This window comes from Chaetodon auriga, chromosome 6 (assembly GCF_051107435.1).
Source record: "Chaetodon auriga isolate fChaAug3 chromosome 6, fChaAug3.hap1, whole genome shotgun sequence".
Classification (NCBI taxonomy): domain Eukaryota; kingdom Metazoa; phylum Chordata; class Actinopteri; order Chaetodontiformes; family Chaetodontidae; genus Chaetodon; species Chaetodon auriga.
Window position 1 is genome coordinate 13,931,032 of NC_135079.1, and position 26,379 is coordinate 13,957,410.

General features: G+C 44.6%; 1 protein-coding gene across 1 annotated transcript; it reads left to right on the top strand.

Moving 5' to 3' along the window:
* Nucleotides 1-1,548: 1,548 nt before the first annotated feature.
* Nucleotides 1,549-25,610, top strand: otogl (otogelin-like). Its single transcript, XM_076733450.1, has 57 exons — nucleotides 1,549-1,621; nucleotides 2,050-2,092; nucleotides 2,481-2,559; nucleotides 2,783-2,861; nucleotides 2,973-3,065; nucleotides 4,385-4,539; nucleotides 4,943-5,064; nucleotides 5,283-5,488; nucleotides 6,027-6,151; nucleotides 6,347-6,453; nucleotides 6,592-6,698; nucleotides 6,858-6,983; nucleotides 7,074-7,182; nucleotides 7,257-7,303; nucleotides 7,390-7,535; nucleotides 7,645-7,771; nucleotides 7,918-8,095; nucleotides 8,166-8,290; nucleotides 8,597-8,806; nucleotides 9,002-9,170; nucleotides 9,330-9,404; nucleotides 9,644-9,687; nucleotides 9,925-10,090; nucleotides 11,239-11,346; nucleotides 11,626-11,764; nucleotides 12,554-12,688; nucleotides 12,842-12,988; nucleotides 13,085-13,204; nucleotides 13,424-13,540; nucleotides 15,240-15,396; nucleotides 15,601-15,627; nucleotides 15,780-15,959; nucleotides 16,037-16,315; nucleotides 16,414-16,531; nucleotides 16,622-16,701; nucleotides 16,852-17,741; nucleotides 18,054-18,231; nucleotides 18,363-18,505; nucleotides 18,594-18,617; nucleotides 18,718-18,810; nucleotides 18,901-19,090; nucleotides 19,408-19,625; nucleotides 19,778-19,919; nucleotides 20,001-20,186; nucleotides 20,326-20,538; nucleotides 20,820-20,924; nucleotides 21,062-21,169; nucleotides 21,322-21,423; nucleotides 21,519-21,623; nucleotides 21,834-21,874; nucleotides 21,982-22,045; nucleotides 22,234-22,412; nucleotides 22,557-22,661; nucleotides 22,736-22,855; nucleotides 23,020-23,065; nucleotides 24,752-24,831; nucleotides 24,920-25,610. Exons 1-57 carry the CDS (start codon nucleotides 1,549-1,551, stop codon nucleotides 25,118-25,120), a joined length of 7,851 nt encoding a protein of 2,616 aa, XP_076589565.1. The 3' UTR covers nucleotides 25,121-25,610.
* The last annotated feature ends 769 nt before the right edge of the window (nucleotides 25,611-26,379 follow it).

Sequence of the window (26,379 nt, forward strand, 5' to 3'; positions counted from 1 at the left end):
AAAGCCAATGCCAAGATAAACACCTTGGCATAATTTAAACAGGTCTCTCTGTAACATCACAGGCCTGAATCACATCAAGAATATGATCAAATATTGTGTCTCTGTCTTTGTTGTGGTACTACAGAAGAATTATGAAAAAGGCCTTTTTCACAGGTGACATTTAGACTTGTGATCCTGGGACAAGGAAAGGCATTACTGACAATGACATTCACTACGTTAATAGCTGAGTTTCATTCAAATGCCCTTGGACATTATAGTGTGGCAGTGACCCAGCACGCACAATACCAGAACCCTGAAACTGAAGCAATTAAATGGAATTCAGGCATCACCAATTGTATTTCTTTACACCCATAGTCCTACTGTAACAAAATACAACAGAATTGCAATTTGGTCAATTCATCACTATGGCTTGGCACTAAACAGACCTGACTGGCTTTATCTGACGTTAACCTAGCCAGTATTCACATTGGCATTATTGCTATAAACCAGTCGTCGACAAGAACTTAAAAATTTAACCATTATCTGGAAAGTAATGTTGGTTATTAACCGTAAAGTTATATTGTTTGAACTAACGCAAATTCCTAACTGCACAAATATTGACGTAAGCTATCACTACAACAGCTAACCAGCTAACACAGTAGCTAACTAGCATTAACTGAATAGCTAACTGCTAACAGTTGCTGTCAGTATGACACTGAAAAGCAATAGCTCCAGCGATATCACATACAAAACTATGAACTCTGGAGGCTACCAGTCTTCTACAATATCTGTGACATTAATCTTCAGTATATATAGATGTCTATTTCACTCGGTTTTCGATTACGGAATAGTTTGTTTCCAATTTAACTTAAAACAGCTTAGCTCAGTTAGCATTAGCTTCACCTTTTTCACAGATATGGCACGTTAGCATTAACGTAACGTAACGTCAGTCGCCAAACTTCAACGCTGTGTAGTTAGCTGGCCCGAGTAATGGCAATTCTGTGACGTTGGCTGTGGCTGTAAAATTCATATGCTTTAATTACAATAAGTTCTAACACCAGCTTATTTTTCTGCTATATTTTAAAGTGAAGTATTTCTGGACAGTGTCCCAAGAACCTTTAAAATCGTAAGGTTTCTGCCAACTTCAACGTTATCACGAGTGCAGTTGACTGTGTGGAGCTAACTCCCGTGCCCTCTGTTTAGCTCAGTTCGCTCATGTGTGCGACTAAAGCGTCCCACCCAGGTGGGATTTGTCAGCTACAAGTTTACCGGTAACTTAAGAGGTGAAAACCTCCGGGATGGAGCCACAGACCTGCTGGCTCATACACTCAGACGACAGAGGCGAATAGCTGGCTGAGAATGCTGCAGTGGCAGAGAACAGTACAGGCTTACCTGCCCACACAGGTGTAGGCAACTCGTCATCCGCTCAGGAGGGCTGTCGCCACCAGATAGGTTTTACAGGTACGACCAGGCATCGTCCCGGTACAACCAAACATCCGAAATCCATCCTCCCGGGACCATTGAAATGCACCGTTAACGTTTCGGCGAGACCTCCTTTCGGACTCTGAGATGAACTTACAGTGGACAGTGAAACGATTTCTTCTTATGTCGTTTTCAGTCTCCCACTTGCTGTTACTTGAGGGTGAGTGTGACAGTTTTACATCACTTCCCCAAAATGTTAGAATAGTCATGTGATAAAGTTTATTACTGTATGTATATGATATTAATGTGAGCCACATTTAAAAAATGGAGGTGGAGGTGGAGATTAATAGATCTGCCATGGCAAGTGGAGATTATTATTCTTTATCATTATTATTGGACTAACCTTTCTTTCTGTGTATATCATCTGTCAAAGACAATTTACTTTTGTAAATATCATAAAGCATACATTGTATAAAACCGCTCTCCCCTCCAGCCCTTTCATATTGTTGTGTCATTACAAATGGCAGGTGTGAATTACTGAAATGTGTCTGATTGGACTTATCTATCATTAGCTACATTATAACGGTGATTTTACAGTAGAGAAAAAACCGATACCTATTTTGACAAATGAATATTTATTGTGCTTAGGAGCTCAGAGCCGACTTTCAGTGGCAGAGGGAAGACTACAGAGGTAAGTGAAAGGAAGACACTGAACACATGATTCTCTGTCATTAACAGTGAGGCCAGAATATGGCAAGTAATATTATATAAACAAAAAATAATCTAGGATTTTCTAAGGTAATTCTCATGCAGTTTTACTGGATGACATTGATGATTACATTTGCACTTTCTGTTTCTGTCACTAGAGTGTGTGACAGAGACAGCATACAGCATGAGTGTGTGTGTTTGTGCACTTGTGTGTGTGTGTGTGTGTGTGTGTGTGTGTGTGTGTGTGTGTGTGTGTGTCTGAGGGTTCAGTAAAGAATAGTTTGGAGTCTGAATTCAAGTGGTGTAAAGTGCACTTAAGTCTCCCCTCTGACTGTTTCTTCCCACTAATGTGCATGTTTGTGTGTGTGCAGAAGAGCTAATGCACTTCGGAGGAAACGGGATCTCCTCGGGGAGGAGGTTGGTACACTACACCTAAGAGAACCAGAGGAGGTCAGGGCACCCACATGCGCACAACACGCTAACGGGCACAAAGCTGTCTTTGTAAAGAATGAGACACACTCACCAACACATACACTTTCTCCCACTCAGCCTGACGCAACTTTCAGCTTGTAGCAGCAGATACACCGACAGCACAGCACAGTGTCACCGATGATGTCAAAGCTTGAGAATTACTTAGGGAACTTCTCTAAGTGTTGTTTGTTTTTTTTCCAAGACATACAGACCACTGCTGTCGGAGGGTACTCTGTCACGCAGCATTTTACACAACTACACAGCCAGAGATGCCTCTTCAGGTAAATACAGTACTTTTGAGGCGACTCTAAATGCATTTACAGAAGCTTGACACCATTATTACTTATACAAACTGGGCTAAGTGAATTTGAGTTTGTTCGCATCTTTCCCAGAATATTGCGGCTGCCTTAATGGTGGCTGGTGTCAAGAGGGCGGTGTGTGTGACTGTGCTCAGTTCCAGGCACTGGGAGACCGCTGCCAGATCAGTGAGTAATACACACACACACAGACACACAGACACACACCTACATGTCTTCCTTTGGTGTCAGCTCAGATTCATCGGAATCTCATTCACATGACGACCTTATTGTTGATTGACAAGCACCATTCCTGGTATGCATCAGACTACCTCGTTAGCATGCGTAGAACTTTTTAATCACAGTCTACAGTTACACACTCCGTTACACCTGAGTGTGTGTGTGTGACTGTGTGTGTGTGGGCATCAGACTTTCCAATCATTCAACAAACATTAATTAGAATTCATGCACAAACTCCAATATTAATTATCAGATTGACCCAGATCTCTGTCTTTCTTTCTCTATCTCCCTTTTGTTTTTTTTAATACAAATCCAGCATCATCCAATCAATTCATCCCCATGCACACACACACACACACACACACACACACACACACACACACACACAAAATTTACTCCTTACAGCAGCAGATATAGAATCACTTCCACTAAGGTAATAGGGTAAGGGCTGAGTGATGGAGTTTCTGGTTTCTATATTCTGAACAGACTCCTTATACAGTGTATCAGGAGATCTGAGGTCATAATTATTGTAAAGAAGTTTTCATTTTGAAGAGCTAATTTAGTGTTGACACATATGTTGGAAACAGTATAGTTCCTGAGGGACCTGTAACTGAAATGAGGCTTGAAATGAAATTCTGAAATAGACTCGTTACAACAAGATAAAGAATACGCATTTTATCAGCATCAAGTAAACAAAGATAGCATGAAAGTGGGCCAGAACAAGATTTCTCAAAAAAAAAAATCATATAGAAGCTTAAGTCAATATAAATCATCAAGCTGTAATGCATATTTTGAAGATCAGGGTAACAGAGCTGATGCCACAGGTCACATGTTCTGAAAATATTTAATGATACTGGCAAGTTTTGTTAACTGAAACATCTTCATCTATGAGAGTTACCATTTCAGATTACCATTAGCATGACAAGCCGCTCACTGATAAAATTACATATGACTCACTGTCACCAGGTCCCACCCCCCTCAGATTGTGGGTAGGGTCTTGGGCAGCATCTTGGCATAGCCAGCTGTGGGGAATTCCTTTAACAAAGGGCTTTTTAGAAAATTCAGGTATTCATTTTCCACTGATAAGTTCAATGAAATAAAAGATGATGAAAGATTTAAAGATGGTAAAAGAGATAGAACGTATGACTTGACCTCTCAGTTCAGTAAAGTGTCAATTTCTGCTGAAATTAATTTGTGTCACCACATGAAACTGATCCACTCCATCATTATAAGAACTTGTCTGAAGAATTGTCCATTTTTTTCATCAGTTCATAACCAGGGCCAGGATAGAGACGGCATCTGCCGGTCATGGGGTCAGCACCACTACGAGACATTTGATGGAATCTACTTCTACTTCCCTGGAACCTGCTCTTACATTCTGGCCCAGGACTGCCACTCAGCTACACCACAGTACACAGTGTGGGTAAGCGCATACAGATCGAGATTAGCCACTGAACTGTTTAACCCTTATTTATCTGATTTTTACTAACCTAATTTAAATTTTAGTGATATTTCTATATTTTTTATTGCCTAAAAATCCCATGAAAAGACCACAACTGACCGTAAATCTGTTTGACCAACAAGTATTTCCTGTTTAGCCGAACCCTGATATGGCCCATTCATCTATGCAGTAGACCTCCAGTGCTTTCTAAAAACTTTTGAAAACACATTTGGCCTTTTAGTTTTATGTTTGTGACCTGTCTAAAGATTTACATCTTCAGGATTTACATTTAACACTTTTTTGGAATTGGGATTGCAAATTTCCGTGCTTTCCCCTTCTTTGACCCTTTTTTTATTCTCTTCCATCATTTTTCTTGTCTTCTTAGGTCCACAACAGCAGAGTGTGTGACGGGAGTGTGTATTCATGCCCAAGAGCTCTCAGTCTGTTCTTCCCAAATGAGGAGGAAATCCACATCTCTGGATATCAGGTCCACCAGGGAGGCCGCAGGTGTGTTTGTGTATGTTTGTGTGTATGTGTCTGCAAAGATGTAGAGAGAAAAAAGACAGGTGAGTTTTTATGTCTTCAGTAAAAACATCTCAATATAAAACTGTAACTGTAATCACTCACCGCCGCATCCTCACCCCATCACTGTAAATTCATAATATTATGTTTTGCATTGTAATAATGCACTCACTCTGTTGATGTGCCTGTCTCTGCATTGTCAGGTTAAATCTGCCTCAGACTGTTGGTGGTGTGTTTATTGAGCGGCTGGCTGATTACCTGCTGGTGAAGAGTGTGTTTGGCTTTTCTCTGGCCTGGGATGGAGGTTCGGGTGTCTACCTGAAGATGAGCGAGGAACACCAGGGTGCCCCCTGTGGCCTGTGTGGGAACTTCAATCACTTGGCTGGCGATGACCTCACCACTACCCGTGGTAAGACCGGCCTGACCGGCCCCTCATCCTCTTATCCCTTCTCTCAGCACCCACTCACCTCAATTATTACTATTATACACTCAACACTGATTCTGACCAATTATAGAAACCAGAGTGGAAGGATAGGAGAGAACTGATAGTTTGGGGTTTGAATGGCTGGAAGGAGCAAGTCCTTCCTCAGATAACCAGTAATATGAACTGCGGTTCCCTTCTTGTTTGAGCAGAGAGCTGTCCAGTACAGAGGATGAGCTCAGAGAGAGAGAGAGTAAACAAGTGGAAAGGCTCTGGCTATAAAGCTGCTATGGACACACAGTTCTAATCTTCCTCTGTTTTAGACCTCCTCTTCATTCCCGATTTCATTCTCATCAGATTTCTCTTTCATGTAAATGTGTTTGATGACAGAAATGACTGTGCACATGTCTGAATGGTACTGTGCAGTATCTTTACCCTGTGTATGTGCTAAACTGTGCATCTGTTTCACGTGGCTTGTGCACTGGGTGTGCATACACACTGTGTTTGTGTTGGCTGCATGTTGTAGGCATTCGGACAGATGAGCCTGCACTGTTTGCTAACAGCTGGGCAGTGGACCTGCCACACGAGAGAGCCTGTCCCTCAGTAGATCTCGACTTCAATGGACCCTGCCAGTCTGAGTCAGACATGGATGTAAGAACGATGGAAAAATGCTCAGTATTATCTTTGCATCCCCTCAAGTTGAACATAGACAGTGCAATGTGTTATATGTTATGTTATATTGTGTTCAATGACTGCTGCAGTGTTTGTGGTTTTGCAGTACCTTGGTGTTATTATATTATGCACATTATATTCATTCCATACTGTATTTATTGTGAATGTGTACAGGATGCCATAGAGAAATGCAGTGCACTTCTCTTCTTCCCCTTTCTGTCCTGTCATGAAAACATTGATCCAAATCCCTTTGTGGCCAGCTGTGTGTCTGACCTCTGTGGGTAAGTCAAAACGCTTGCAATGATTATTGATACCTTTAACTTTTTAACCCTCTTATCTCTGTGCTATCACAAGCATAAGCTCAGATACAGAGAAAACCGTTTTTTTGTTTTTTTTTCTTTCTTTCTTTCTTTTTTCAGATCTGATGATGAGGAGACGTTTTGTCGAGCCTTGGTTGAGTACACTCGAGCCTGCTCACATGTTGGATATCCAGTAAGGGAGTGGAGAGACAGCTTCCCTTCTTGCAGTAAGTTACCACTGCAGCTCCACATTCTCAGTGGAAAATGGTTAGTTCATGGCCCTCCAGTCCGGTGCATTTATATTATGTCAGCGTTTATTCCACGCTCATGCTCTGTATTCCGCCTTTGTGTGAAACTCAAGTGTGTGTGTGTGTGTTTTTGTGTAGATGATGGCTGTGAGGAGAGTTTTGTCTATAGAGACTGCATTAGTTGCTGTCCACCCACCTGTACATTTGAGAAAGAGTGCCTGGGAACCAACCTACATTGTCTGGATGGCTGCTACTGCCCTGATGGTATGTAATTATCTTCCTGTTTTCTATTGAATTCTGTTCAGTGACTGACCTGTAAACTTACTCTAAGCTTTGCAATCCTATTTCCCACAGGTCTTATCCTACAAAATGGAACATGTATTGCTGTTTCTCAGTGTCCATGTGTTTACCATGGTACATCATATGTACAAGGACACGTGCTTCAACAAGGATGCAGTGTTTGGTGAGTGTGGACATGTAATCACTGATGAGCATTTGCCGATGTACTGTTTACCTACTGTGTGTTCTGTTTTTTAGCATGTGCATGGGAGGAGTGTGGAACTGCACTGAGACCAACTGCACAGGTGAGCTTACGCTCTCAGAACAGCAATTTACTGAAGGGGGAAACTGTTTGTTCAGATTAATTACTGTACCTCTTGTCTCTTCTTAGCGGAGTGTTCAGTGGTAGGTGACGTGTTTGTGACGACATTTGACGGTAGGATGTTTCTCCAGCCGGGAGCATGCCAGTATGTCCTGGCAAAGAGCCGCAGCAGCAGCAGATTCACCGTCACACTGCAGTACACTACCTGCGCAGAGGTAGCGTGCATAATTACTTGCGTACACACAACACACACACTCAGCAAACCCTGCATATTCCTTCTACATTGATGTAATCGACCCTTGTGTATGGTCTGTGTGTCTGCAGCAGCAGGTGTGTATTCAGTCCGTGACAGTGGTGTTGGATGAAGATGTGAGTCGTCAGATCACTTTGACCAGGGAGGGGGAGGTGATAATTGGTGTCAACCCAGCACCTGTCCTGCCCTATGTTGAAGGTAGGAATCACAAAAGCCCTTTAATACACTACAGGTTTATATTATATCTCAAATGCAGACAGATCACGCTAAAATAATTCCTCTTTGTTCTGTGATAAGACTAATAATTTCACGTACCTTCTTGATGTTTGTTTCTGGGTATACAGATGCAGTGGATGTGCGGAAGCTGACGTCTGTGTTTACACTGCTGAAGGCAGGGATTGGTCTGAGGCTGTATTATGATGGGCGAGGGGGGCGGGTCTACCTGCAGCTGGATAGCCAGTGGCGTGGACAGACTCTGGGCCTTTGTGGGACTTTCAACGGAAATCTACGAGATGACTTCCTGTGAGCAAGTACTTCCCACTTGTAGATCAATGTAAAGTGTCACTTTTCTTGACCATGTGTGTGTGTGTAGGTCTCCTGCAGGTATGATAGAAGGCACTCCTCAGCTTCATGCCAACGCTTGGAAGGTTTCATCTGCTTGTGTCGCTCCAGTCAACCTGCCCATCGTAGACCCATGTGAGATGAACCAGCACAATGGTAAAAATGGCTCCATCTCTTCAAAAATATTCAGGATCTACTTGCTATTTTCACCTTAATTAAGTATAGGAAAATGGTAGGGGTGGTTTGAGATCAAGCTACAAAGTGCCTCGCGTAAGGATTATAAACTTCATGTGCTTAAGTGCCAGCAACTCTATAGACCTCACTGCATATCCTGACATTCTAAATAGTACTGGTTCCTGGTTGGCACTGTGAGTTGTACAGGTTTTCATTGCAGGGTATCTGTGTTTGTTCAGACTGCAATTTCAAATGTGTTTAACAGGCTTGTGTGTTTATGTGTTCTAGTATTCTATGCATCCCAGTGTGAGGTGCTTGTGGGGACTGTGTTTGCCCCATGTCATGGCTACATCAGTCCAAACATCTACCAGCAACAGTGCCGCTACCAGGCCTGTCGTTGTGGGAGCAGCTGTTTGTGCACGGCGCTAGCTCACTACTCCTACCTCTGCTCCAAACACGGAGTCAACATTGATTTCAGATCACAAGTCTCTGAATGTGGTGAGTGTTTGGCTTCTGGGTTGCTTTTATTGTTGTCTGCTGTGTTAAAATGCTTTTAAATGTGTGACCCAAAGGGGTAACCGATTAAAAAACTGGCCATGAAGTCTTTGGATCATACAGTGCACATGTAGAGTAAAAACATATAGGTGTGCAGTATAAAAAAATGTGTGTTACTTTGTGTGTATATGTACACAGGAGTAGTGTGTCTTGGAGGCATGCTGTACAGCTCATGTGTGTCGTCTTGCGGGCGGTCCTGTCGTGCTCTGTCTAGCATGGAGACTTGTAACCCTGATGACTGTGCCGAGGGGTGCGGCTGTCCAGACGGCAGTTACTATGATGATGTACGGCAGCGCTGTGTGCAACTGTAAGATTTCACCACCTCATATGTCATCCTGACAATGATCATCAGTTGATATTTGGCAGCAACACACACACACACACACACACACACGCACACGCACACAACACAGAGAGCATCATCATTAGTTAATGTAATAAAAATAATCTCGTGCTTTCTCCTCAGGTCTCAGTGTCACTGTTACTCCATGGGTGGTGTGTCACAGCCAGGGGAGGTGACCTTCAGCGCCTCTGGCCCTTGGTGAGTCACACCTGGCCTTGACCTGTATTTAAAAGTGAAAACTCATTTTGGCTGCTCTCCTCACTGCACACAGTGTGACATCCTTACAGACACTGTCTGATACATTTGAGAAAGCAATAAAAGCTTGAGCGATTGTCAAATGAGACGTGGAGCACTTAAACTAACCTTGTGTTTGATAACATTACTCTCTTTCCCAAACACTCACTCCTTTTTCTCTCCCTTCCTGTCTCCTCCATCAGCCTGTGCAGAAATGGGAAGATGGAGTGTGTGCCAGAGGAAAAAGGTAACCTCTCTGCACTCCCCCCTCCCTTCAATTCCTACTCTCGTTCGTTCCAACAACAAAGTGCCGTTTCAGGCCGTGTCCCTCTTGCTGAAATCAAGAGCCTTATGTCTGTGGTTGTAGCTTGTTTCCCATGACTGGCTGTTGCAGTTGATTTTTAAGGCGACAGGGGCATTGATTTTCTTGAGTGTGTGTGTGTGTTTGTGTGTGCGTACGTGCATGTGCGTGCGTGAATTGTAGAGCCAGACAGTGTGGAGGTCGGGGAGTGTCCAGAAGGGAAAGTGTACCATAGCTGCACGGAGCAGAGGGGAGGCGTGGGCTGTGCACCGACCTGCCGTAACCTGATGTTGAACCTCACCTGCCCTCCCAGCGCACCATGCATCCCTGGCTGTGGCTGCCCTCCAGGGTAAAATAACCTTAACCTTTTATGCACATGTGTTTTTAAAATACCATAAAAGTAATTTTTCGAGTCCAATCTATGTTCAGTTTCATAATGCAGGGGTGGGGAACATCTGGCCCCTGAGCTATATGGGTGAGACCGTTTGATTCGGCCCGAGAGACAATTCATAAATGCAAAAGTGTTATACAGACAAGTTTTGTAGCAAGTGACCGAATAACTAAGAAGCTCATTCAGAGGGAGAACTTCTGGAGGAGTGCCTTGTTGCAGCTGTGGCGCTATTCCCACAGGACAAAGTAAGATTGTTCCAAAGTGCCAGTTTGTCTCAGAGAATTCATGGAGATGAAGGGAAAACAGATTGTCAAACTCAGTGATAGCAAGTGGTTGTGTTGATTTGGCCTTCATGGTGGACATTACCAAGTACCTCTCAGAGCTGAATCTCAAGCTCCAGCAAGCTCCTCAGCTCTCTGCTTTCAAGTGTGAAACCATTTGATGTGAAATTAAAGCTGTGGCAAGTGCTACTGGAAAGAGGTAACACTGTGTATTTCCCCACTCTGCAAAACTTTGATGAGAGGTTTCATGATATGAAAAGTAAAAAAAAAAACAAAAAACAAAAACGAGGAACTGAACATGTTTGCTACGTCGTTTAATGTGGAAAACAACTGATGTGCTTGACAACCTACAACACTAAATCACTGAGCTGCAAAGCAACCGCAAGCTCAAAGCTAGACAAGATTGTATCTGTGTTTGGGACAACCAGTTGCTCACCAAAGAGAAGCAGTTTCAGCCTTTGCTTTAGAGGCTAGCGTGATATATGTGTTCAAGAATTAAGTATAGCCCTCAAAGGATGTTATAAAAATTGAAATGGCCCTTGACAGGAAAAGGACTCCCGACCCCTGCTGTAAAGAATGCTTGAGATCAGTGCTTCATTAAAATTTCTTGTCTTTGCCAAACTTACTGTACAATGATGTAACAACATTAGGAATCAAAGTGGTAATTGAAATGATTAGCAAAATCAAGTCTGTGCAAGTGGATTTCCATACTGTAATGGCTGATGGACAAACCACCAGTTTAAAATTACTATCTGCAATATGCATTTGAACTCATGTGTTTGCATGTTCTGTACCTCCTACTCGAGTCATTTCTTTTCTGTGAAGGCTGGTGCTGCACCATGGCGAGTGTTACTACCCAGAGAACTGCCCCTGTGCCTGGCTGGGCCTTGAATACCTGCCTGGAGAAACTGTGGAAACACCGTGCTACAAATGGTAAACATCTTTACTGTAGTGTCCATTTGTGTTTTCACATAGAGCGAGAAGCACGAGAACGAGCAGGGATACATTATTTACAAATGAATGCTTCACCGCATTTAGTAGGTGCAATTTTTCATGTAGGATTAGAACTGCTTTCTAACAAAAATTAATAATAAAAACAAAAAGTATGATGAGTTTCCATGTGTGGCATAAAACAGTACTATTGTCCCACCTCCCACCCACCTCCTTTTCTCTTTACTGTTCTCATGTGCATCGACCTGTCCGTCTCCTCAGTGTGTGTCATCGTGGCTACTTTAACTGCAGCTACTCGCCATGTCCAGCTGTGTGTACTGTCTACAGCGATAGACACTACCACACCTTCGATGGCCTTGAGTATGACTACCACTCTGACTGTCAGGTCTACCTGCTTAAAGTGAGTAGTCTGTGTGTGTGTGGGTGCCTTTAAGGACTTTCTGATGTGTACATTTCAACTGTGCAAATACAATGACGTACTTGACTTGACAAATTCATGGATTCAGTGTGGGCACTGAAATGCCTGTCAGGTGGTGTCTTAGAGTGCTTGTGCATGACTGTGTCAGAGAAGTGTGTGTGAGAGATGAAGGAGCATCCTCCGCATGTCCTGGCCAAGACTGATTGGGATCTGGGAAAGAAGATCCAAGCTCATTTCTAATCTTGGAAGAGAGAGTGTTTTTTAATTAGAGCAGATTAAGGTGTGTGTGTGTGTGTGTTTGTGCGTGTGTGCCGGTGGGTTTGTGCTGTGGTAATGCTAGCAGACGTTGTGCAAAGCTGTAGCAACACAAAGAGACCAGTGTTCACTTCAAACCCCAGGGCTCCTGCGCTCCCAGGGATATAGAATTAGAATTAGCAGAACAGACATTCCAATCCAGACCCAACAGACCGACGGCTACCGTGCAGACCTGAAAAGAATAGGGAGGCAGGTCAGAGCTGTGTCTTAATAGCCTAGAGTTGCTTCCTCTTCTTGTCACCTGTCATGTATCTAGAATGACAGTGTTTTGTCAACAGGTAGACTCAAATTCTAAGCTTGAAAGCCATTTGGCTGTCAGATGTTGCTGCTGTGGCTATCGGAAATGGTGAACAAACAAACAGAAACATTGTGTTGTGTTTATATGACAGAGATGAGATGAACTGGCAAGGCAGCCTTCCCACATGGGAGTAATATTTTGTCTTCCCCTCTCACCAGAGTGCAGGAGAAACCGAGGTGTCCATTGTTGCCCAAAACAAGGACTGCTATGAGAGCGGCATTGTGTGCATGAAAATACTGGTCATTCACGTGGGACTTACCAAGATCTACTTCACCGACAACTCTGGCAACCCTGTATGGACTATCCACACACAGTCACGCTTTCTCTTTACCACTCAAGCTCTGTACCTGTGTCCCATGTTCCTCTCAAAAATAGAAAAGTTGTATATATCAATAAAAACTTAGCGATTCCTGCTGAAACTAATGATCTGCTTTGTCCTGCCTTAGAGCCCATCCACTGTTGTAGGTCGAGGGTCAGAGTTTGAGCTTTGGAAAGCAGGCTACTACACTGTGGTCCACTTCTCTAATCAGGACCTGACCATTCTCTGGGACCGCAAGACAACTGTACACATCAGAGCTGGCCCTCAGTGGAAGGTCTGCGTCCTCAGATATACATGTACACATACTATATGAAAGGAATCCAAAAACATCTGTACGTTTTTGTTTTTTTTGTTTTTTTTTTTCAATTAGGGCCTTCTCAGTGGACTATGTGGAAACTTTGACAGTGTGACAGTGAACGATATGACCACCTCCAGTCACATGGAAGTCAATAATGCACAGACCTTTGGAGATAGCTGGGCCCTGGGACAGGTATGAGTCAGCTCCTCTCCTCCATTAATTCTCCCTTTACCCTCTGTCCTCTTTCTGTCTTTGTCAATCTCCCACTCACTCACTTTCGCTCCTCTCCAGCTATCTGTTCCGCTCTTGTAATTTATGTGCGCTTCTCTCCCTCGAGTCCACTGTGATATTTAAGAGTAATCAGACACTTGATCACCTTCTTTGTGTGTGTGTGTTTTTTGTGTGTGTCAGTGTGAAAGTGACTATGTAGTCGAGCGACCATGTGAAGGGGACTTAGGCAGACAGCCGTATGCCAAGAGGGAGTGTGCTCTCCTCTACAGCGATGTCTTTGCACCCTGTCACAACGTGGTGAGTGTCATTGAACTGACGCACACACCCACACACACAAATGTCCATACAGAGTGAATGCCGCTATAGAAAGGTTATCTTGCATGCAACAGGGGAGTAGGGGTTGGTGAGGGGTTATGGGAACAACTCCTAACTGATCCCAGCGAATACACTGTTCCTCAGAGACAAATACTAAATACCACACCAGATGCAAGGGTACACACATGCACAGACACACGTACAAACTCACACCTAAATGTTTTATCACAGTATGGTATTTCCATATGTGGCCAGCAGATGGAGCCATGTATATACATGAACAGGGGCCAGCTCAAAAACAGTGAAGACAAACATAAGACTGCGACACCCTCTTCACTTGACATACTTAATGACATGCAAATAACTTCCCTTCTTAAGTAAGTGCTGTGATGGCATCTATTTGAGCATTAGTCACTCCTCAGGGAGAAACAAACACAATACACAAGAAAACATTCAAGTAACATACAGCAAGTGAATCCTGTTGTTTATTTGCATTCAGTTTTTATGACTTAGTCCAGAGACCAAGCTGTGCTAATTTGTCATGTTCTGCTTAAAGAATGGCTAAAATGCAAGACATCTGGTCAACCCAGATGTTGTGTTTCTTAGCCTTTTTCCTCTGTACCCCTTTTATTTATTCACAAAAACAAAATGTACATGGCTTATATAGAGCATATGCATGTTCTTACTGTAACCTTATGTATGTGTATATTGATACATCTGTTTATAGTGACATGAGAAAAACGAGAGCTTGTACTTCAGTTATCATTCTGAGTGGCAGAGCCCACTGCTCTGACTCTGCCTGAGTTTGTGTCTTTGCTTGAGTCATTGTTTCAAACACAGTTCATCTTATGTGGTGAAGTTGATGAACTTGCATGATTCCTGCAATCTTGGGCTGTTTACATACGGGTGAATGCACTTGAATGCTTTGTAAATTACTTTGGATAAGAGTCATCAGCCATGTCAGCAATGTAATATAAAAGACAGTTTCACACAAATAAATAGAGTTGCAGTAGTAAGGTGAAGCTTTAACCTATAATGTCATGCTTAGGGGACCCAAGTTTTTTCTCTTGTGTCCAGACATGAGAAGTGACTAGCATGTTGATATTTCCATACTTCCCCCATTTGACAGGATTTATTAACACAGATTTTGGATCTTTGGATTGTTCATAACCAATATGAAAAACAGAAGAATGTCTACATTATTCCAGACTACCTTTTAGCAACATGACTGGATTTAATCACAAGCCTGTTCCTCCACTCAGGATGCAGCACACTACCTAATCAATACTGGTGCTTCTCACATCTAAAACGACAATAATACCAAATAGAGTTTTGCTGGGGTGAAATGTACATTGCAGCTGCCAGTGTCAGAAGCACAGAGGCCAAGTTAACCTCAACCAACCAACTCTTTGCTGAGGCATTTTGTCTGTCTGTCATTGAGCTCATCTGATCTCCTCTGCACCAGCGGTTGACCCACATTTCTTTGTCCTGATATCTCATCACTCCTTTGCTGTCTGAATTATTGAAAACTACTCACCCTCTAAACAAGACCTCCTCTAGTTTCCCCCAGTGAGATTTGGCCTGGTTCACTTCATGATTGTGTGTGTATGTTTGTCTGAGTGTGTGTATATATACGTGTATGTGTGTGTCACCATGTGTACATGGTGTGTGGACCCTCCAGGTGGATGTGGCCTGGTTCTATAGGAACTGCCTGACAGACACTTGCAATTGTAACCGTGGGGGGGACTGCGAGTGTCTCTGTACGTCCATTGCTGCATATGCACACAAATGCTGTCAACAGGGGGTCACAATACGCTGGAGATCACCCTCTGTCTGTCGTGAGTACACACACACACACACACACACACACACACACAGACAAATACACACAGGCTCATAGTAAATTGATCTACTCTGTGTTGGTCAGGGAGGGGACCCCGCTTACCTCTTTACATCAGCTAATATTCTGCTATTTTTCATCACACTTACATATTACCTTGAAATCCTTCTTAGTGTCTGTACTCTCTCTCCGTCTCTTTCAGCCTATGATTGTGAATACTATAATCAAGGTACGTACGAGTGTGGGTTCGTTGTTTTCAGAGAGCAATTTTGTTGATTGTCGTTTCAAAACCTTATACAATCTGAATCCCTGCTGGCTTGTCACCACATTAATTTCCCCCCTCTCTCTCTCTCTCTCTCTCTCTCTCTCACTTCCTCACAGAGTTAGGCAATGGTCCATTTTCTTTGGTGAGTGCAGTTTCTAATGACACCATGTTTGGAGTAAATCGCACCAGCAACTCAGTGTTTCCTCTGGTGAAAGAGAGACCAGGACAGTTGCCTGCCCCGGGCCTGCTGTTCAACTTCATGATCACAGCAGGCCTGCAGAAGGACAGAACATCACGTGAGCTTCCACATTCACACAATTACCCTCTCTTTTTTGTGGGTGGTAAATTAACCCCCATTGGCTTCTTTTCCCAGGTGTCCCTGTGGTATCACTGGAGTCGGCAGAGAGACCAAACAATTTCCTCGTCGTGTCAGGGCGCAGCCGTCTCCAGATGGAGCGCTGGAGTCGAGGGGCAGACTTTAGTCGCAGGGCAACCTTTATCCAGCACCAGGGGCTTTTTCTGCCAGGTCACACCTCGTTTGAGCTCGTTGGACAACCTGGAATCTTTCTGACACTGACACGCACTGCTGCGCAAGCTCAGAGATACGACACCTCAGAGGGCTTCAAAGGCAGCAGCAGCTTCACACTGGAGGGTCAGACACACATGCATGTACCCAACCCACACACAGACACATGCACTTACATACACACATGAACTAACTAATCAGGTGCGTGTCCTCTCCTCTGGCAGAGAGCAGTTTTGTGATACCTTACCGTATGATGTGTGAGTGGCGCTACCAGGCCTGTGCGAGTCCCTGTGTCCACACGTGCAGTGACCCAGATGCTGCACGCTGCCAGTTCCTGCCTCCGTAAGGGGTTTGGTTCATTAAATGCAATAATTTTACCACCAACATAACCTATATTTAGCTCGGGTGCTGAAATCTTTTCTGTGTTTGCAGTGTGGAGGGCTGCTTCCCACGTTGTCCCAAGAACATGGTCCTGGATGAAGTCACTAGAAGATGTGTCTACACAGAGGACTGTGAGTACAAAGGATGAGTGTTTTGAGATTAAACTGCCATTAAAAAGTTGTGCTTTGGCGCTCCTTGGTACCTGAATAGGTTTTCTCATGTGTGACGGCCACAGTCACACATACATTATTTACTTTGTGTATTTTTTAATCAACCACTAGGTGTTTCCCTTCCCCCAACTCCAACACCTTTTGCGTATGTGACACGGGCCAACAGAACTACTACAGCACCACCAACAACTTCAACTACAACCACTACTACTACTACCACAAGGCCTACAACCACAACCACCGCTACTACTACAGCCACTACGACCACCACCAGAGCAACGACTACCTCCTCCACTACTGTCAGGTCCACAACAGCCACCACCACTCCCACTACTCCCAGTACAACACCAGCCGCTGAACGTGTCACTCTGCTCACCACATCTTCATCTACGACTGCTCCTCCCACCACTATTGTTTCCACCACTCTCCCTCCTTCAACCCCTCCAGAGACAACCACTGTCAGCACGACTGAAATGACCCCCACTCAAACTACGGTAACCTCGGGGGTCACAACAACGATCACCACAGCAGTACCCTCCATTGTATCCACCGAGGCTAGCACAGTCCCCACAACTTCTTCTGCTCCCTCTCCTACCACTCTTGCTTCCACCACCTCGCCCCCTGCTCCTACCACCACCACTGTTACCTCTCCATCAACACCATCTCCAACATCCACAGTAACTTCCACTCCACCTCCTCCAACCTCCCCCTCCACACAGCCTCCACCCACCACAACTGTCACAACTGCCCCCACGTCCACCACTTCTGTCCCTGAAACCACCGCCGAAACCACGACCACTCCTCAACCTACACCAGCGGATACAACCACAACCACGGAGACCACCACCCCCATTGTGACAACAGAAGCATCGCTTCCTACAACCATCGAGCCCACTACTGAGCAGGATACCACCGAAATAATCACAAGCCCTGCCACCTCTCCTGTGACAGAGGAAGCACCAACCACACATCCTTTCCTCTTGCCCACTACTCCCTGCACAGTAAGTGTCCTTTGTGTAGTTGAAGTTCAATACACAGCCACAAACACACTGTTCATAAACATGCACACTAGCACTTTGAAGATAAAGGTGTGTGTATTGGGGCACCCTGGTAGCTTTAAATATAGTTGCTATGCATATGAATCCATAATCAATCTGTATATACAGGTAGGCACTTTGTAATGGATGAATAGGGACACTGGGAAAAAATGTATAGAAATGCAAATGTTTGTGTTTACTGATGCAAAAAGACTTACGATGGAGTTCTGTGACATGTAAGCAAGAGAAATGAAAGGTTTGCCTTTGTATCCACAGCCTCCATACTCCTATCGTATCGATGAGTGTGCTGAGCTGATATGTTTCAATGGAGAGCTGCTGCTTCACAACTCCTCTCTACACTGTCGCTACAACACCACCCAACCCCAGTGCAGTCTGCTGGGCCTGCCCATCCTCATCAACACAGACCCCTGCTGTCCACAGTGGCAGTGCCCCTGTAAGAGTGGTTGTTACGTTAAAAATCTGATTTTCCTGATGATTCAGTAATAGGCAGGGCTAATGATTAGAAACAGTTGTTTGCCGCAATAATCTGTGATTGATTTTACTCATACAGTTTGCTTTTTCCAGGTCGCTGCACTGTGATGTCAGACCTGCGAGTTATTACCTTTGATGGCAACAATGTGGCCTTGTATGATAATGGATCCTATATCCTGGTTAACCTGCCCAGAGAGACTATTATTGGCACCGTGGAGAAATGTCCAACCAGCCAGGTAACATACAAATAATGAAATATGAACTGTACCATAAGAAATCTGAAAAGGTTTATTGTGTGTGTGAAATTCTTTGTTTTCTTTGTAGAGTGTAAACTCCATCAGACGAACTGTGAGTACTGTCTCTTCCTCTTGGTTCCCTCTAAAAGCTCATAATCATTCAAGATATATTGTCTTGTATCATTACATTCTCTAATTTCACTCCCCTACAGAGCCCGACAGGTGGAACGTCTGGTCTCTGTTTTAAGAAGCTGAATATTACTACCTCCGCCTACAGAATCATTATCAATCGACTTGATCGCAAGGTGATTCTCTTTACATAACCAACCCAGAGTTCAACTTGCCGCATGCAAATAATGTGATTCTTGTGTGCCTGTGTGTCCATCTATGTCCAGGTGACAGTAAACTACAGACCAGCTAGACTTCCATTCTCCCGTCATGCTCTTTATGTGGAAGACACAGGCAGCATGTACCTGATCCACACACCTGGTGGGGTCAGCATACAATGGTATCACAGTACTGGCATCATGGTGCTGCAGTACATCGCCACTTACAATGCATCTGTGCCCACTCGAGGCCTGTGTGGTGGGTCCACACACACACACACACACACACACACACACACACACACACACACACACACACACACCAGCTTTGACTGCATCAGCACCAGCCTCATTTATCTAAGTGCCAGCTATCAGCACCTTAAGGCTTAGTGTCTAAACAGCAGCATCACTTTGACTCGACTCATTATGGGATATGACAATTTGAGATGTTGAGAGCCATTTGGTTTAATTAGGCACAGACATTATCTGACTCCACATTTATATTGCTCACTGTCAATGCAGCGACATAAATCACATAGAGACGTACATTAAACGTCTTCCTGCCTGTTATGTCAGGTTGTTGTGATGGGAACCCAGAGGATGACCTGAAGCTGCCCAATGGCACAGTGGTCAGAGAGGTGGGAGACATGATGCTCTTCCTGCAGGCTTGGAGAGTCCACACCACCGATGACACTGAACACACGCGCAGGGTCGGAGACAACTGCACCACCGGGGACTGCTCCACCTGTCTCTCTATGCTCCATCAGAGAGCCTTCACGCCATGCCACAGCAAGGTAGCTGCAGTGCTCACACAGCATTTCACAAGCCTAATTGTGAACCATGTGTTTAGTTAGTTTGCCAATACTTGAGAACAGCTTTGAGAACAGATTAATCAATGATCATTAGTTCAGGCCTGCATGAGATTGGCTTGGTTGTGTATTTGCAGGTCACTCCGGAGCAGTTCTGTGACATCATGTGGGCTGGGGACCTGCACTACAAGGATCACCAGTGTGACTTTTTGGCGGCGTACGTGGCGGTCTGCTACACACATCAAGTCTGCATCAGCTGGAGACGACACAACTTCTGCCGTAAGGAGGCAAAGAAGTGACACACACGTATGCAGATGTTCTCACTTGCTCATGCATTCCTAAATGCCTGTCATCCTGTAGCATTGCGGTGTCCCCCCGGTAAGGAGTATCAGCCATGTGTGAGCACCTGCACCAGCCGCACCTGTCTGAACAGAGAGTACTATGAGGAGACCACCTGCTCTTTCATCAGAGAGGAGTGTGTGTGCCGCAGTGGAACCATCCTGCACCGCGCTGACTCCCCTTACTGTGTAACTGAGGATCGCTGCGGTGAGTGACAGAGTAATTACAGGCCTTTGTGATGAAAACTGCACTGTCAGAGAGTAAGTTTTGGACTGTGCTTTATATCACTCCTAGACTGTCACACAGCCATTTTGTCAGTATTTTTACTTGGCTCTGATGTATCCAGTGTGCACAGATAATGAAGGTAACCCCCGGGCCCCTGGTGAGGTATGGAATGGCTCTGCTCGCAGCTGCTGCCTGTACAAATGTATGGAGAATGGCTCTGTGGTGGCTGTTGAGCCAGACTGCAACTCTGTCCCGACACCATTGTGTGAGAGAGAGGGAGAGTATGTGCTGGATGTGGTTGAAGAAGGAGCCTGCTGCCCAAAGAAGATCTGTGGTGAGTTTAAAAATGAAGGTCTGTCTTGCCAAGCAGAGCATCTGATCCAAACACAAACGTCTGGAGATTGCATTCTAGAAATGATGGTTATGTTCTTCCTTTCATTCGCTTTTTAAGTCTCACCCTTGGTAGTAATACTGTATTGCTGACAAGTTCTTTGGCTAACCATCATCCTCAAATACTTTTACTTTCACAGACCAAAAAATCATAACGTTGTAGTGAGTATGAGACCCATGAAATGATCTTTCCTCCCCTTGTCTGGCTCCTTCACTACTTGTCAGAGTGCAACATGACCATCTGTGACAGCGAAGCTCCGCCTTGTGATAACGGGAACAGACTCGTGATTGGATACAGCGCTCTGTCCTGCTGCCCAGAATACAGATGTGGTGAGACAAACAAACTTTAGGTTCTCCACTCTTTCCTGCAAAATATTTAGACATGTTGTAAACTCTCTATTTAATGTGACATTTGGCCTGAAATATTAACTTTCACTGAACACTTTGCTGTAACTGGTCTTTCTCAGAGTGTGACCCCATGGCATGCCCTCCTGTGTCTGCCCCCAACTGCAGGGAAGATCAGTTCCTAGTGGAGGTCAGGGGTGAAAAATCCTGCTGCTACTCTTACCTGTGTGGTATGTTTTTTTTTTTAATTGCGGCTCACAGGTCAGTCTAAAACTGAAACTGCAAGTCTTTGGTGTGTGCTTGGCCATCTGCTATGTTTCCATCTTTGACACCTCCGTCAATTACAGCAACAATACTGAATGTGTTGTTTCTGTCTGAGCAGTGTGTGAGTCATGCATTGAACCCATTCCAACGTGTTCACATGGAGAAATTCTGGCTGTGGATCTTAACACCACCAACAGCTGCTGTCCTCAGTACCACTGTGGTAAGTATGTGTGTGTGTGAGAGAGAGAGAGTGTGTGTGTATGTATGCTTTTGTGTCTTCAAAGTCATATTTCTGTTTTCTCAAATGTGTTGCAGTGTGTGATGTCAATCTGTGTCCCGAATCATCTGTGAGCTGTGCACCTGGTCTCTCTTTGGTTCAAACTAGTGTCCCTGGGCATTGCTGCCCACAGCACCACTGTGGTACACGCTCTGAACTCCTCACATTAATTCATTCACACGCATAAACACACACACACACACACACACACATATATCCCATTTGTTCCCGGTATATTTTGAGTTTATGAGTGGAATAATCTTGGCAGTTGTTATGCCTGTTATACACTGCATAGCAGGCGTAACAACTGCATAAACCACCTATCTCCTTTACTTTCTGTCTTTCACCCCCAGAATGCCAATGTGAGGACAGCTCTATCCCCATCTGCCAGGTGGTAAGTCAGCAAAAAGCTACATCGCAAGTCACTGTCTAATCAGATTTTTACTGGAAGGAAGAAAAAGTGAGCAAATTCAGTAAAGTCAGCACGCTGTTTTCTCTCAGGGGGAGGTGCTGGTCGAGGTTGCAGACAGCAGCAACGACTGTGGCTGTCCTCAGCATACGTGCCGTACGTGTAACCGATGCATGACAGCTCACACATACCTGACACTTGTGTGACAATAGATGTGCTTTAGATATTGTTTCTTCCACTGCTTTATACTACTCAGCTTCCAGGCAGCTTTCTATTTACCATGAAAAAACTTTGTCACTTACAGTATCATTATTTGCCCTGTGTTTATGTGTGTATGTGTATAGAGAAGGCAGAGGTGTGTCTGTTCCAAGGGGTGACGGTGCTGGGCCCAGGCCAGTCTCTGGTTCAGTACCTTGAAGGAGAGCTGTGTTATACTGTTCACTGCCTGCATCAGAGAGATCCAGACTCTGGTTTCTACGCCATGGAAATTTCATCAGTCAACTGCTCCCAAAAATGTGGACCAGTATGTATCCAACACATTTAACAACATTTGACAGATCACAGTCATTTTGAGAAGGTTTTTTTTCTGATTTTGTCTCTTCAGCTACAGCTTTTACACCCCGCCTCATCCAATTATCTTCTTTTCTTCATTCGCCTCATCTTTTAGCACCAGGTGTATGTACCATCCACAGACCCTCAGGTGTGCTGCGGCTCCTGCAAAAATGTATCCTGTACTTTCACCGACGAAAATGGGACAGCAGAGTTTTTCACGGTAAGAATAACCACTTCCACGTGTGCGCAGTGCTCCCCTTTCTTGAGTCGCACTGATTCTGGCTGTGTGTGCAGGCAGGGAGTTCCTGGGTGGAGAACTGCACACGTTACGACTGTATGGAAACAGCAGTGGGAGTGGTGATACTTGCCTCTGGGGTGGTTTGCCCGCCATTCAATGACACAGAGTGTCTTCAGGTCAGGACATCTAACTGTACTGCAAGGTCAAACCATTTATTGTTAACCTTCATGAGCCTTATACTTGCAGTAATATATCCCATTATCTTCGTGTGGATGCTTTGGAGGTGTTAACATGGTGTTTCCCATTAACTCTGTGTGCTCTTCCTGCTCTCTTCCTGCAGAATGGCGGCATCGTTCAGAGCTATGTGGACGGTTGCTGCAGGACATGTGAGTCTCCAAATTTATTTGGCGCTTCTGATACTGCTTTGAGCTGTCAATCAGAGGGGTGAGCGCCTTGTTGCCTGGCAGTGGATGGGCTTCTTGGCTGAATGGTTGGGGGTGTGGCCTGTTGTAGAGGGTGCAGATAAAGCCTGTTGTTGGCCTCTCACTACATTTCCCACAATACCTGGCTTTCCCACTTTGTCCCCAAATCTTCTGCTGACATAATTCTGGAGCCAGAACAGCTCAGGCAGAAGAAATATTTGGTGGAAAAACTTGAGGAAATAAAACGATAATATAATATGACTACACTCAGCGTTTAGTAGTCATTGCTAAGTCAACACATAACTGTCTGACCTTGTGCTTTCATGTTGATAACTTGTGAGCTGTTCTTCATGCCTGCTTTACAAAGTAAGTTGATATTTTTCCAAGTTGTGTGGATTAAACCTTTAATAAAGATGCAGTGGTGACATTTTGTCTCTCTGGGGATTCGGCACTGCAGCCTCGCCCGCTTGCCTGCTTTAGCAGTGACCTTGCAGACTGGCCAATCGGGTGGCTCCACGGTGAGCGTTTTACCAATGAGGATGCGAGATGTTTCAGGGTTTAGAGTTTGCCCCGCTGAGCTTCTCTTTGTAGTTCGTCAAATGGCTGAGTTCCTTGGCTGACTGCCCGGAGTGACCCAAAAAAGAAGGGCAATCCACGTGCATGCCAGCTGCACTGATTCCGTCCTCTGTGTGTTTGTGTGTGACGCTGAACTGTGTTTTCTGAACCATGCGTAACCTTGTGTGTGTCCTCATGACGTTCTTTGAACCGGATGGCTGCGGTCCCGGCGATGCTCCCAGGTTCTGGAGTGGGTGTTTTACCATTTACCGTTAATCCTGTAACACCTACTGGTAGTACTAACTGTGACACAGGTACCACCACCTTGTACTGTTCCCACTTACAGTGATTCTTTGGCATCCTGACACACAGTGACTCATTCATTTGCACTTTCAAGCTTTGTGTGAATGTGTGCTGTGGGAGTCTATTTTGGTGTGTCTTGTCTTTTCAATTTCTTCCTCTCACTGTTTAACCCGCAAAGCACAGTATAACATGAATAACACTCAATCTCGCATAAATCTCCAGTGCAAAAACATCCATTAGACAATATGCCCTTTAAAATACTTGACAAATCAAAGTTGTGAGACAGAAAAAGCTCCAGTATTACACAGTCATCCATTAAGAAAAAGCTGGAGATCACCTACTCTTTTCATACATTCCAGCACTACACAGAATTAATTTGACCAGCTTTGGTTGGCTTAAAAGTAAGGTTAGGTTAGCAGCCAATAGGAGAGCCAGATCTCTGCTGTGAGAACTGTGCCCCCCATCACCCAACTGTCAATCAAAGCAAGCTCCTGCTGCTGGGCAACAAAGAGCCCTGTGCAATAGGCCTTTCAAGATTGTGTGAGTGGCAGGTCTCTGCAGTGAAATGATCAAAGTGTGTTTTTGTGTGTGAGCATATGTTTACCAGTGTATGTGGGTGTGCATTTCTATGCCTATGTTTGAACTTGCACTTTCATGTTCTCTGCTGTTGAAAGGTTTTGTTGTGTTAGTAATTTGTTTCGTATGATTTTGCTCTGAAGGCTTCCGTGTGTCTGGAGTTACTTCTGAGTGTCACTCTGTGTATGCGTCTTACTTCTGTGTGAACGTGTGTAGGTAAAGAGGACGGTAAAACATGCAAACGTGTGGCCATTCGGACTACCATTAGAAAAGATGACTGCAGGAGCAATGCACCGGTGAGAGAGGAGAGGCATGCAAACGTAAAAACCTGCAGTTATTTGTTGTGCCTTCTCTTTTCATCACCCCGTCTCCCTCTTCTTACAGGTAACGGTCTATTCTTGTGATGGGAAGTGTCCATCTGCCACCATATTCAACTTTAACATCAACAGTCACGCCCGGTTCTGTAAGTGCTGCCGCGAGAGTGGACTACAAACCCGCTCCATCACACTCTACTGCTCGCGCAACGCCACAATCGTGGAGTACAACTTTCAAGAACCTCTGGACTGCTCCTGCCAGTGGAACTAAAAACTAAAAAAAACAAGGCAGTCCAGGCAGAAAAATGAAATGAAGGGAATATCTGAATAGAGGGATAAATGACGGTAGTTGTGGTGCTGCTGGTCGTGGTGGTGCTGGTAGGGGGAGGGGTGTCAGAGCTTTTACAGTACTGATGAAAGAGCATAAAAACCAGCCATGTTTCCTTTTTTTGTCACTATAGTTCACTTTACAGCACCGACCTTGAGTCGTAGTTGTAACTAAAAGATGTTGAAAATGAGTGATGTAAGTTGGAAATTGTTTTTAAGTAGTTTTGTCTGCACTTTAGTCAGACATCAGTCAGCTTTCTAGAGTTTCCAAGTCATAGTGGGATGCCATTAGCCTCTTATCAACTGTATATTAACAACTGATAACATGTTGACACAGCAGTTGGGGCATTTTTTATATATATGGTGCGTTCAAACAGTGTATATGCATTTTGGTTTGTCTTAGGAGATAAGTTTGGCCTTTGTACAATGCAAGTGTTGTGCGATGCTTTGTTTCTTTAGAAAAGTTTCACAAGTTTCTAAAATGTGATCTTTGGCCTCTTTGTAGTTTCTTTATTTTGAAGTAGGCGAATAAAAGACTTAACAGTGTCTTTGCCTGAATTAATGCAACACTGACTGATCTGCAGTGTGTCCCCTCCACACACCCTCCCCGTGTTTTGTTCTCAAACTCTTATTACACACATACTCATCCTGATTCAGCATTTGTCGTGCTGACATGTGTTTGTGTTTCACCTCTGAGAGGTTATTGCTGTGTGGGAGTCACCTCCTCATAACAGAACCCCTCAGTGGACTCCGCTTTCTGTCTGTCAATCATTCCTCCCTTTCACATTCCTGTCATTCCACATGGGCCAGCGCGTCCACCACACCCCACATCCGAGCCAAACCATCCTCACCACTGAGTTGTTATGAACAATTTGCACAACAGGCTTATTTTAAAAGAAGTCATGAAAACTAAATCTGAGACCTGCAGTCTGCTGTGACTGACTGTCGGTCATCCAGAGGCGTGAAACTGGCAGCTTTGCCCATGAGCACATCTCAATTACTCACAAAGCCTCACCACATCTCCTGTCCCTCTCCTCCTCCCCTCAGTACGCCCCTCATCCCCAGCCTCCCCACCTCTCCTCTCCTCAGGAGCTCAGCTCTGGAGTGGCCCTGTGCCCATGGTTGCCATGGTAAGCTGCTCTTATCCCAACAAAGAGCCAGAACAAATTGGGTTGAACTCATACAGGCTCTCTCTCTCTCTCT